Source organism: Populus euphratica, unplaced genomic scaffold (assembly GCF_000495115.2).
Source record: "Populus euphratica unplaced genomic scaffold, PopEup_1.0 scaffold21.1, whole genome shotgun sequence".
Lineage (NCBI taxonomy): Eukaryota > Viridiplantae > Streptophyta > Magnoliopsida > Malpighiales > Salicaceae > Populus > Populus euphratica.
The window spans coordinates 944,273-956,303 of NW_011499887.1; the positions used below are offsets into that span (position 1 = coordinate 944,273).

The 12,031-nt window shown below is 35.2% G+C and overlaps 2 protein-coding genes across 4 annotated transcripts; one reads left to right on the forward strand and one right to left on the reverse strand.

The window, feature by feature from the left end:
* Window positions 1-2,368: 2,368 nt before the first annotated feature.
* LOC105130519 (probable LRR receptor-like serine/threonine-protein kinase At3g47570) lies at window positions 2,369-7,259 on the forward strand. The gene is made up of 4 exons (XM_011033073.1): window positions 2,369-4,085; window positions 4,127-5,212; window positions 5,306-5,694; window positions 7,039-7,259. The coding sequence occupies exons 1-4, from the start codon at window positions 2,507-2,509 to the stop codon at window positions 7,120-7,122; spliced, it is 3,138 nt and encodes a 1,045-aa protein (XP_011031375.1). The 5' UTR covers window positions 2,369-2,506; the 3' UTR covers window positions 7,123-7,259.
* Window positions 7,260-7,380: 121 nt separating this feature from the next.
* EXO70G1 (exocyst subunit exo70 family protein G1) lies at window positions 7,381-10,886 on the reverse strand. Of its 3 annotated transcripts, none has more exons than XM_011033074.1 (2): window positions 8,147-10,886; window positions 7,381-8,048 (listed from the first exon to the last, which is right to left on the reverse strand). In XM_011033074.1, the coding sequence occupies exons 1-2, from the start codon at window positions 10,155-10,157 to the stop codon at window positions 8,008-8,010; spliced, it is 2,052 nt and encodes a 683-aa protein (XP_011031376.1). In that variant the 5' UTR covers window positions 10,158-10,886; the 3' UTR covers window positions 7,381-8,007. The 3 variants fall into 3 exon arrangements, with proteins under 3 accessions (XP_011031376.1, XP_011031377.1, XP_011031378.1); XM_011033075.1 differs by having other exon boundaries at window positions 7,381-7,997; window positions 8,096-10,886; XM_011033076.1 differs by having other exon boundaries at window positions 7,381-7,983; window positions 8,082-10,886.
* Window positions 10,887-12,031: the final 1,145 nt, after the last annotated feature.

Sequence of the window (12,031 nt, forward strand, 5' to 3'; positions counted from 1 at the left end):
GACATAGCCTATGTAATCTTACTACGGTAGTAATTTCTAATAAAACAAGAAGAGATCAATCTGTTCATGAAAATATTTTTGGTTTCATAGCCTATGTAATCTTACTACGGTAGTAATTTCTAATAAAACAAGAAGAGATCAATCTGTTCATGAAAATATTTTTGGTTTCATAGCCTATGTAATCTTACTACGGTAGTAATTTCTAATAAAACAAGAAGAGATCAATCTGTTCATGAAAATATTTTTGATGTCATCATAAGATTTGTAATCTAACCATAGTAGTAACTTCTGACAAGACAAGAAGAGATCAATTCGAATTTTTGGTGCAATAAACCAAAGATTTAAAATATTAAGATATTTTCAGATAAGGTGTTCGCTATCCATACATGAATGTGTATGCTTGTAAGAAAAAAAAAACTTTTGCTTAATTTTCTCTTTAAATATAAAATGATAACGTGAAAACAAAATCCAATTCTCAACGTAGTAAAGTTACAAAGTTGAATAAAAGACTTCTATATCTAAGTTATAAAACATTATCTAGCTTAACGATTTAACTAGAAGATTCATCAATTCAGGATTTAATTTAAATTTTACCATTAAAAAAATTGTTTTTTTTTAAATAATGTCTTTTGAATTTTTTTTTTTAAATGGAATTAATCTTCATAACTCACTCGACTTGTGGTCAGCTCTTGGATCGTCAAATCAACCCCGAGTCAGGTCTTATAAGTGTGCTTCCATTGCTACAAGATTTGTTGTTTCAATGAATAGTAGCAGGCCGTCGACCAGCACAAGGATACTAACCCAGTGTAGATCTGTTTACTTAATTATAATACTTAATTATAATTAATTACTTCAATATCAAGAGTAGATCTGTCAAAAAAAAATGATGATGGGCTGAATAAGGCCAACTCCCAATTCATGTTATGAACAGGTTACATAAAGTTATATACTCATTCTACATATAAATTGTATTACAATTATCAATATCATTATAAATTATATTATAACTATAATTATAAAACAAACTAAAAGATTTGGATTTATTACTATAGATTTACCATGCTATACTGTACTTATATTTTATTGTTTTGACATGTCATAAACATATAAAATAACAAGTATATGATAATAGGTGATTCTGAATAGTTATATATGAATTTATGTTAATTAGATAAGAGTTTCTCTCAAATAAATATAAATGATCTAACTAATATATTTATGAACCAGTGGAATATGTTAAATCCAAGAAGAGGTTTTGTCATGCCAAGCAAAACTGATAAATAAAAAATACCATGACTTGAATACTAGATCAAGTTCAAAATTTTTACAGAAATTTATGGAAGTTATTTTCTCTATAATAGCTATTATATTGCTATGCAAACCATCGGATTTTTAGATATAAAAAATCTCGATGAGATGTTTTTTTTGATAAATTTGTTATTTTTCTTTTTAGTTTTTGATCTCATAATTTATTTTGGATTTTATATTTATTTTCTTTGTAATTTTTAGATTTTTATTTTATTTTCTAATTGAGATAAGGTTTATAATCTATTTAAGATTTTGTAAAGAAAGCAGATTTTATTATCATTATTTTTAGAAAAAATAAACCAGTAAATTTAGAATTTATTTCTATAGTTCATTTTGCACGTAAAATTTCTGTGTTATTTGTTCGCAGCTGTTTTGAGTCTGCGTCTGCTTCACAATTCATCAACAAAGTATATTGAGATTGAATAAAATGATTGGTTTGATTTATAAGGACCGAGATCCAATAAAAATAAAATAAAATTAGACTATTAGCCTCAACAACACATTCTATACTCGATGTCATCTAATCAAATTTATCTTTCGTTTCTTTAACTCAAAAGATTTAATTAAGTTTTGCATGGCGAAGACGAACCTTTCCTAGAAACAAGCTGCATGTGAACATCTTGTTTTATAACTGCATAAATGCTGGACCAGTTGATATCAGATTCCAATTTCAGAATACCTAAAGAAAGTGCACATCGCACTGTTCATGTATGTTGGAGAAATAATTGTATAGACTAAGCATTAAGATGAGCTCAGCAAGTTTGAAATTGAAGATTAGAAGAGGTCATGGTCATGTTAACGTGTTTGAGTAAACCTCAATCCTTCTATTTCTGCATTAAAACACGCATTCTTTCATTATCACAAGCCTACCTTCACTGAGAAACTCCACCCTGCCGGCCCGCGAACGCACAAGGCGACACCAAGTGCCGCGACATAATTGTTGTCTTTCAAAAAACAGTGACCAATTTAGTTGAAAAAAATATGTGCTTAGACCAGATAAACGGAAATGTGAGGTCCCTTGTCACCTCAAAAGTCTTCCATTGCATAAAACATTGAAAAACGTTGGTGTGGAAGGACATAAAGAAACGGTTTCCTAAGAATTTATGTACCTGAGAGAAGTCCTGATGATCACTTCACCTACCCCTTAAAAATCCTGATTCTTGAACCAAAACATCAGCGTGAAATTTTGATTTTCCTGATGAGATCAAGATTTGGAGTTCATCATGCAATCATTCTCCTCTTTAGCATTAATGGCTTTGTTAATGGAGGAGAGAATGAAACAGACCAAGAAGCCTTGCTTGAATTCAAGACCAAGATCACCAGTGACCCTCTTGGCATCATGAACTTATGGAATACATCAGTTCAGTTTTGCCAGTGGTATGGTGTCAAATGTAGCCCTAAGCACCAAAGGGTTACTGTTTTGGACCTTAACTCACAGCTCCTCCAGGGGTCCATATCACCACAGCTTGGAAATCTCAGCTTTCTACAAGTCTTACATCTCTATAACAACAGCTTCAGCAGTGAAATTCCCCCGGATTTAGGCCGGTTGCGCAGGCTAAAGATGCTGCGGTTGCATAATAATTTGCTCAGTGGAGAAATTCCTCCCAATATTTCAAGTTGCTTGAACCTTATCACCATCACACTTGGTCGCAACAACTTGATAGGCAGGATTCCAATGGAATTCAGTTCTTTATTGAACCTTCAATTACTGAAGGCAGAGTTCAATAATCTGACAGGAGGAATCCCTTCATTTTTTGGCAATTATTCATCTCTACAAGTGCTGAGCACAACCTTCAACAATTTTGGTGGAACACTCCCAGACACTCTTGGTCAACTAAAGAACTTGTATTACATTTCAATGGGTGCGAACTTCTTGACCGGTACCATCCCTTCATCACTATACAATCTTTCTTTTTTGAGTATTTTTTGCTTCCCACAAAACCAGCTTCAAGGGACTCTTCCCTCAGACCTGGGCAACAAATTTCCTTACCTTGTAGAGCTTAATGTTGGTGACAACCAATTTACTGGAAGCATTCCAGTTTCGTTGTCCAATTCTTCATACCTGGAGAGACTTACTATCGCGATAAATGGATTTACCGGAAACGTGCCTTCGTTGGAGAAGATGCATAAACTTTGGTGGCTAAGCATCTCCACAAATCAACTTGGAACTGGAGAAGCTCGTGATTTGGATTTCTTGTCTACCGTTAGCAACGCAACTAGTTTGCAGCTTATGGCTATAAACGTCAACAATTTTGGCGGGATGTTGCCTAGTGCCATCACCAACTTTACCAGCCTTAGCATAATGACCCTGGATTCTAATCGGATATTTGGGAGCATCCCAGCTGGTTTGGGAAATTTGGTTAACTTGGAGATGCTATATATGGGGAAAAACCAATTCACAGGTAATATTCCTGAAGAAATTGGAAAACTTCAGCAACTAAAGAAGTTGGGTCTTCAAGGAAACAAATTCTCAGGTAACATTCCATCTTCTTTCGGAAACTTAACCCTGTTGACCCATCTCTACATGTATCAAAGCAGTTTAAAGGGTAGCATCCCACCAGAACTAGGCAAATGCCAAAACTTGTTGTTATTGAATCTCAGTCAAAACAACCTTACTGGTGCAATCCCAAAAGAAGTTTTGAGCATCCCATCCTTGACAATCTATATGGACCTATCACGAAACAACTTGATAGGTTCCCTTCCTACAGAAGTAGGAACTTTGACAAATCTTGGAAAATTGGATATTTCGCATAACATGTTGTCTGGAGAAATTCCAGGCACTCTTGGCAGTTGTGTTAGATTGGAATTTTTGTTCCAGGCACTCTTGGCAGTTGTGTTAGATTGGAATTTTTGTTCATGCAAAACAACTTCTTTCAGGGTACTATCCCCTCATCTTTTATTTCAATGAGAGGTCTACGAGTTTTAAATCTGTCACACAACAACTTGACTGGAAACATTCCAGATTTTTTCTTGGATTTTCGCACGTTGGCTACCTTGAATCTGTCTTTCAATAATTTTGAGGGTTTGGTACCGACAGATGGACTGTTTCGGAATTCGAGTGCAGTTTCAGTGGTTGGAAACAGTAAGCTATGTGGCGGCATTGCTGAGTTCCAGCTACTCGAATGCAATTTCAAAGGGACTAAAAAGGGGAGATTGACACTTGCAATGAAACTAGTCATTGCTGCTTCTGCACTTCTGTGTGCAGCATTGGTCCTAACTTCTCTGTTTCTCTTGTTCGTTAAGAGGAAAAAGGTAGAACCCACACCAACCTCTCCCGAGAACTCAGTTCTCGAAATGTCTTACCGTAGTCTGCTCAAAGCCACTGATGGGTTCTCCTTGACTAATTTGCTTGGTGTGGGTGGTTTTGGGTCTGTCTTCAAAGGCATACTTGATAATGATGAAAAGCTCGTTGCAGTGAAGGTGCTAAACCTTCTAAACCCTAGAGCTTCCAAGAGCTTTAAAGCCGAATGTGAGGTCTTGCGGAATGTCAGGCATCGAAATCTTGTCAAGCTACTGACTGCATGCTCTGGTAGTGACTATCAAGGAAATGATTTCAAGGCTTTGGTTTATGAATTCATGGTTAATGGGAGCCTTGAGGAGTGGCTGCATCCGATAGTTCCTGGAATCGATAAGGCAAGTGAATCATCTAGGAGCTTGAACTTTGTTCAGAGACTTAACATTGCCATTGATATTTCTTGTGCTCTGGAGTATCTTCACCGTGGTTGCAGAACACCAATCGTTCACTGTGATCTCAAGCCAAGCAATGTTCTTCTCGACGATGACATGACAGGACATGTAGGAGATTTTGGGCTGGCAAGGTTCTTTCCTGAAGCCACTAATAACCTATCCTTTAATCGGTCAAGCACCAATGGAGTAAGAGGAACTATTGGCTACACTGCTCCAGGTATATGCAACATCCTGCTCCTCTAGCAGCATACCGATTTACTTCTTTTAAACTATTGTGAGTTGTGACTAGTTATGCTATGTGCAATTGCAGAATATGGTATGGGAAATGAAGTGTCGACATCTGGTGATGTATTCAGTTATGGAATCCTGTTATTGGAGATGTTCTCAGGGAAGAGACCGACTGACGAAATCTTTGAAGACAGCTTGAACCTTCATACCTCCATGAAAGCTGCTTTGCCGGGAAAAGTGGAAGAAATTTTGGATCCAATTCTTGTTCAGGAAATAAAAGGAGACACGAGCAGCAGTTATATGTGGAAAAGCAAAGTGCAGGACTGCGTCGTTCCAGTATTTGAAGTAGGAATTGCTTGCTCTGCTGAATTGCCTAGCGAACGGATGGATATAAGTCAGGTTACCGCTGAGCTACAGGCGATTAAAGAAAAACTTCTTATAAGTGAAGACATGGGGACACATGAAGTACAGGTAGTCTTGCAGTCATGAAAATCATATAACAAGAAATTGTCATCGGTGGAATATTATTTGTTTTTTTTATTATTTTATTTAGTTTAGAAGATTTGCAGAGTAATTTTTTTTTAAAGTAAATTTTAAAAAAATAAATTCTAAAAAAATAAATCATTTTTAATATTTAATAGTATAATATAAAAATCAAAATTAATATAAAAATTAAGTTATAAAGAATTAAATTGAAAAAAAAAGTTAACACAAAATATATATAGGAATAAAAAATTTAAAAATCAAATTTGATATAATTATAAAATAATATAATATTTATAAATTTTTCATAGTTTTAAAAAAATATTTTTCATTCAAAATTAAAAAAAAAAACATTTTCTATTAACTAATTTTTTAATAATAAATAAATATAAAAAAATTATAAATTTTTTTCCAACAAAGCCTAAGCCTAGAACTCTATAATTAGTGATTGCATTTAGTTTCCTTTTTCACGGTTCACCTAGCACTAACATCACCAGTTTTGTCAACCAGAGGCCTTCTAGCATAGGATTCTCCTGGCTGCCAGCTACAACAGTATTTTGTCCTTGTTGATTTGTCATTTCACTATAAATAAATAAATAAATAAAAGGAAAGATTTTGACAGGCGAAGTTCCCAAAGGTGGAGGCAAGTAATCAGTAGCTCTCAACCACCACAGCAGAAAAAACTTTAAAAAATATTCCATCTGCCCTGAAGCACCCATTGATAAAGGGAATCAAAGTGCTTTTTTGAGAATCAAACTCCATCCCGATCCCAAACCTTGGTGATGTTGGTGCATCCAAAATTCAATGATTCAGATCTTATTCCTTCATTGTTTTCAAGTGCATCCAAAATACTTTTTGGTAAAGAAATAGAGACGAAAATCTGATGTTAAATTCCAGATTCTGGCCACCATAACCTGGCTTTCATTCTTTTCCTGATTTAGGAAATATCTGTCCATCACACATCTGTGGCTTCAAGTCCATCATTCAAGACAGTTTACAAATCTTGATGAAGTTTTTTATTCAAGAAGTACAGTTATAAGACAAACATAATAAGTTTCGATGATTCTACAGCGAGGATAAGAGATGGATACACAACGATAAAGAATGCTCAAACTTACCCTTTAAGAAAGAAAAGGACACAAAAATGAAAGAAACATGAAAAAGTGAATTGAAAAAATATACTTTACAAAAAGAGGATGATGTAATTTTCTCTTTCCTCATTTTCTATGAACCCGAATGTCATCTTCTCTTTGCTCATTGTGTCTATCTCTCTTCTATGTTATAACTATTAGTAGTTATTGCTTGAGCATTATATAATTTTTCAAACATCAGTCCGTAGAAAATCTAGAAGAGCATGATGTGGAGACGAGGTGCAGGAAACGATGGCAAACAGCTCACATGGTGGGAGCAACTTGATTGAAGAATCACAAATTGTAAGTCATGAATCATGAATGTCGTAATATAAATGCTTTCAAAGAGTCATTCATGAAAATCCACATATCAGCCTAAAGGGCAAGCCTACAAGGAGTGCACTTCCAAGTCAACCAATTCCTATGCTAGCATTGTCCAAATGAGATAGAACAACAAAAATTAACTGTAATAGCACTCAAAGCTAAAGCATCTTCTCCTATTAAAATGGATCAAGGAAAGCATGAATCATATATTGACGAGATATTTAACAATGAAGAATTCTCTTACATCAGAAAATAAGACAAGCTAAATGAGCCAAAATCTTATCGCTGTCAATATTTCTAGTAAACTCAAAGGCATTGTTAACTTCTAAAACCAGCAATAAAAGACATTATCATTCATTAATCCCCCCACACAAACATCCATGCCATTTTCAGAATACAAGTGAATAATTTAATTCCTGCTAGACCTCTAATTGCTCTTCATATCAAAGAATTGTACACATATCTAGCAACTACATGGTTTCTACAGCCCACTAACTGAATAAATGAGAGTGAAAATGAATATAATATGACAATGTATACCTCAAAGTATTATCTACGATTTCATCAAGGAAGGCCCATCTTCGCTTTCATCGTAGTGTCTGGGGCTCCTCAAGATTGCTTTGCATTTAAACAGCTTATGAAATTCGATCTCATTGAGAAAATTCAGACAATGTCTGAAAAAGTTTTGAAGAAGTTCCTTTGCTCATAAAAAATTCCTGAAATAGTCTCAGGTCCCTGTGGATACAAATATGTACAGTGCAAGAGCTGGCCGGTAACCAAAGGCGGGGCGATGCTTGAATTAATTACCTTTCAGCTAACCAACCTAAAGTAAATTAGATCAGGAAAATCACACCACTGCAGAGGTTGTCCGTCGAAGATCAGCAACACCATTTTTGAATTTGTCCCTTTCAGCTAACCAACACAAAGTAAATTAGATCAGGAAAATCACACCACTGCAGAGGTTGTCCGTCGAAGATCAGCAACACCATTGTTGAATTTGTCACTAAGCTGCCTGCCTTTGAAACTTGCATATCTTCCTGGCTTTGGCAGAAATAGCGAGCTCAGCATTTGCTCCAAAGCCTGCACAGAGTATTTTGCATATTTATTTGAGCTTCCATCTTGCTCAACCAAAGGACCATAGTTCTGCATATAGCTCCGATAAATAGGCACGACTGCCTGCACAATTTGTTGGCATATCTTCTCCCTGAGATCTCTATCTGGCATAACCCAGCTAGACTGCTTCTTATACATTTCATCGAAAGCTTCGTTGAAAGTTTTCAGCCTTTTCTTGACAAGATCACGGGCAGTGGCACGCCCTCCTGAGAAAAGAATTAGGCCTTCCCGACTTAAATGACCTGGAAGCTTCCCCCAACTATCTCTCAAGAAGATTGCAGCGTAGTAGTCCTTGTACTGTTCATGTTCTTTGAACCAAGAATCTCCTAAGAGATCCCCAACTTTTGTTCCCTTCAAGTGCTTGTACAAATGGTAGTGATTGTTCATGGCAAAAAGGTTAGCTAGGATTGTATCTTCGTAAGCCTTTGTCCATGTCTCCAGGTTGAGCTCAATGGCTTTAATTATGTTCAGAACCTCACCAACAAGAATCCTTTCCTGAAACTTCTCATGCTTCCAACTTCGATGAATGACCAGAACCTGGCTCAGGATAGGTTTATAATTATCCCCAAGCAGTTTATTACAGTACTCAGTAATGATGCTAACCAGTATTGGAACATTCCCATCTGGAGGAGGTGGAATCTGCCTCCGCAACTCCACCTGAACAAGAAGTTCCCAGAAAATCTCAGCTGCCCCATCAATCACCCTCCTAATGAGATCCCTTGTAAGGTTTTGGATTTCAATGCAGGCTGCTCCGCCAAAAAGCCTGTTAAAATCCAACCTTAATTTGTTCAGAGATGCAAATATATCCAACAATTTCAGAAGCTTGATTGGATCTTTCTTACTTTCTGTAACAGTCTTCCCAAATTGAAGGAATGCGAGAATGCCTGCCTGAGCAGCTATTTTGGAAAAGCATCCCATCCAAACATCCAACCCAATCCTCTCAAAAACATCGTTACAAAGCTTGTATTCTGCTTCAAACAGGTACTTCACTGCAAACTCCAAATGCTTGCCCCACTGAGCTATATACCCTTCTATGCTCTGCACATCATTGAATTCAGCTATTGAGATCTCAAGGTAATCCAAATCCAGCGCCTGCAGACTAGCTCTAACATTCGAACTACGAACTTCAACATATATTGATATGCACTTTTCAAGTCTATTATTAGTTCTCAACCTCCCAATAATGGCTTGCAACTTGTGAATAACAGACACAGGTAATTGTGATGGTGCAATGACTGCTTGTTTACCAAGTGTTGAAGATGATGGCATTGGCAGTGGCACACTATGTTCTGTCAAAAGCCGCCAAAACTCACCTTCCAATTTATCCAATGCAGCATTTAAAAGCCCACCATCAAGATGAGCTCTTTCATCATCACTTTGCAATTCCCTAAGACCCTTCAATGACTTCTTCAAATTAAAAAGTTGCCGCTCACCTGCCATAACATTATCCTCCAAATACTCCACTATATCCTCCAACCACTGAATGGCCAATCCACAATTATCCCCCAGAAATCTCAAAGCCTCCTCAAGTCGCTTTATCACTGACAAATACCCAGGAAGATCATTCCTCGGATCTGATAGCAACGACTTCTCCAACCCATGAACAGCATCAAAAACCTTAAGCACAGCAGCTGCAGGGCCAATAGCACGGTTAATGTGGCCCCCAGCAGCTACAAGCGCTTCCTTGTCAGCACGAATGGGGCGCACTGCCGCCTCTAGAGAAGGCAATCTTTGTTTCATCTCATCTAATATAGGTCCAGCTTTCTTAAGAGCAAGCCCTAACGATTTCGACTTCTCTAAACTTAATTTCAATGACTTCCTTGCAGCAATCAAATTCTCAACCCTATCATCGCCTTTACCGTCACTCTTCACCGATTCAGCCATTACAACCCTAAACTCTCTAATCACACAACAAACCCCCCAAAAACCAAAGATTTTAGCTTCTGACTCTCACAAATCAAGCTGAAAAGGCTATATTAAATCAAAGTTTTGAGCTTTTGGATCTCCCTGCTTAAAAAAGCTAAAATCAGCGATCAAGATTTGATCTTTTTTTTTATCTTGTGATACTGGGTTCCTCAGATAGTTAATTATTACTAACCAGGACTCATATAACAACAAATCTTCATGTCTACAATCTTTAACCAAACCTCACCAAATTCAGACCAAACTAAAAACTAACAAAGCAATCATCACAAGTAACAAACCAACCCTACTGAAGTTTTTTTTTTTTAAGGTAGATAGGAGAACTTAAGAGTGCAAGAAACTCACTTGATGAGATTTGCTTGGTTTTTTAAGCTTTGAAAGAGCGAGTTGACCCGGTGAGTCAGTGAATCTGATGAACTGGAGGGATTTTGGATTCAAAGAGAAAAGAAAACCCTAAATCTGAAGAGAGAGAGAGGGAGAAAGGGAGGGGGGGGGGCAGAGAGAGGCTTTACAGCTCCGGTTTTTGCAAGGTGTAGTAATGCTAAAGTGGAAGACAGTAAGGCAAAAAAGCTTCTCTGTACTTTCACACCCTCCCTCTCTCCCCTTCTCTGTTTGGACGACCTGTCGGTTACAGCCTGTCCGGTTAGGTCACATGTTTCCTTTTTTTATGCGCATAGTAAGGTCCTAACGTTAGGATTCTCATGGTTACATGAATGATCGATGGCGTTTCATTATTTTTATTTTTATTTTTATTTTAAAGTATAAAAATATACTTTAAAAGGATTTTAGAGATAAATTTATTTATATTTAAATTTTTTTATTTCAAACATTTTTTCTTACAATACCTTTTATTTTAAAGTATAAAAATTCATTCCATAATTATTTGATACTATATAGGTTTTATAGGTTTTGAAATACAATTTGACTAAGTATGTAGAATTAGTTGATGAAATAAAGCTCAATTATTTTAATTTCATGAATTATAATGAGATGTTATTAAATAATAATTATTTTTATTTTTATATTTTTTTACTGGTTATAGTCAACTAAGCACAATTTCCAACGGCGCTATGATTCACGTTGCCACATGATTTGATTTGACATGGAAATGGATGCATGAATTTCTTGATCAAGATTAGCCCATGAAGGCAAAACTAAGGTTATAGAATATTATACTCTCTAATTAAGGAGGTGAAGCTTGACTTTGCTTGGAACTTTAATTTAGGAAAGAAATTTTAGATAAATGAAAACTAAATAAAATTAATTGATTACCTTATTTTTTAATAAATGATAAAACAATAGTTAACAATAAATAAAAAACTAAACAAAAATATTAAGCAATTGATACAGATAAAAAAAACATGACATGCTGTTTATTTTAATTATAAGTCAATATATTTTAAAAAAATTAAAACAAAATAACTTGTAAGCATAGTTTCTTTGTTTTTTTATTTATCTGATTTTGCTTAAATAAATTTAAACACGATTCAGTTATCTTATCTAAATTTTGCTTAAATAAATTTAAACACGATTCAATTATTTTATCCAAATTATTAAAAATATATATTTTTATGAAATGAAAGGAAAAGATAGTCCTATACTAAACTAACCTCGATAAATTTAAATTAATTTATTAAATTTATAATTATAGGTTATAGACTACGTCATAATAAACTAATTTTGGCCATCCATCTCTTCTGTTTTTGTTTTTTTTTTAATTTATCATTGGTTGGGTTTTTATTGAACTTGTTTAAGATGAAATGTAAAATTAAATTAAAAAAATATTAAATAATTAAAGACCAAATAAAAAAATTATAAAATTATATAATTATAAA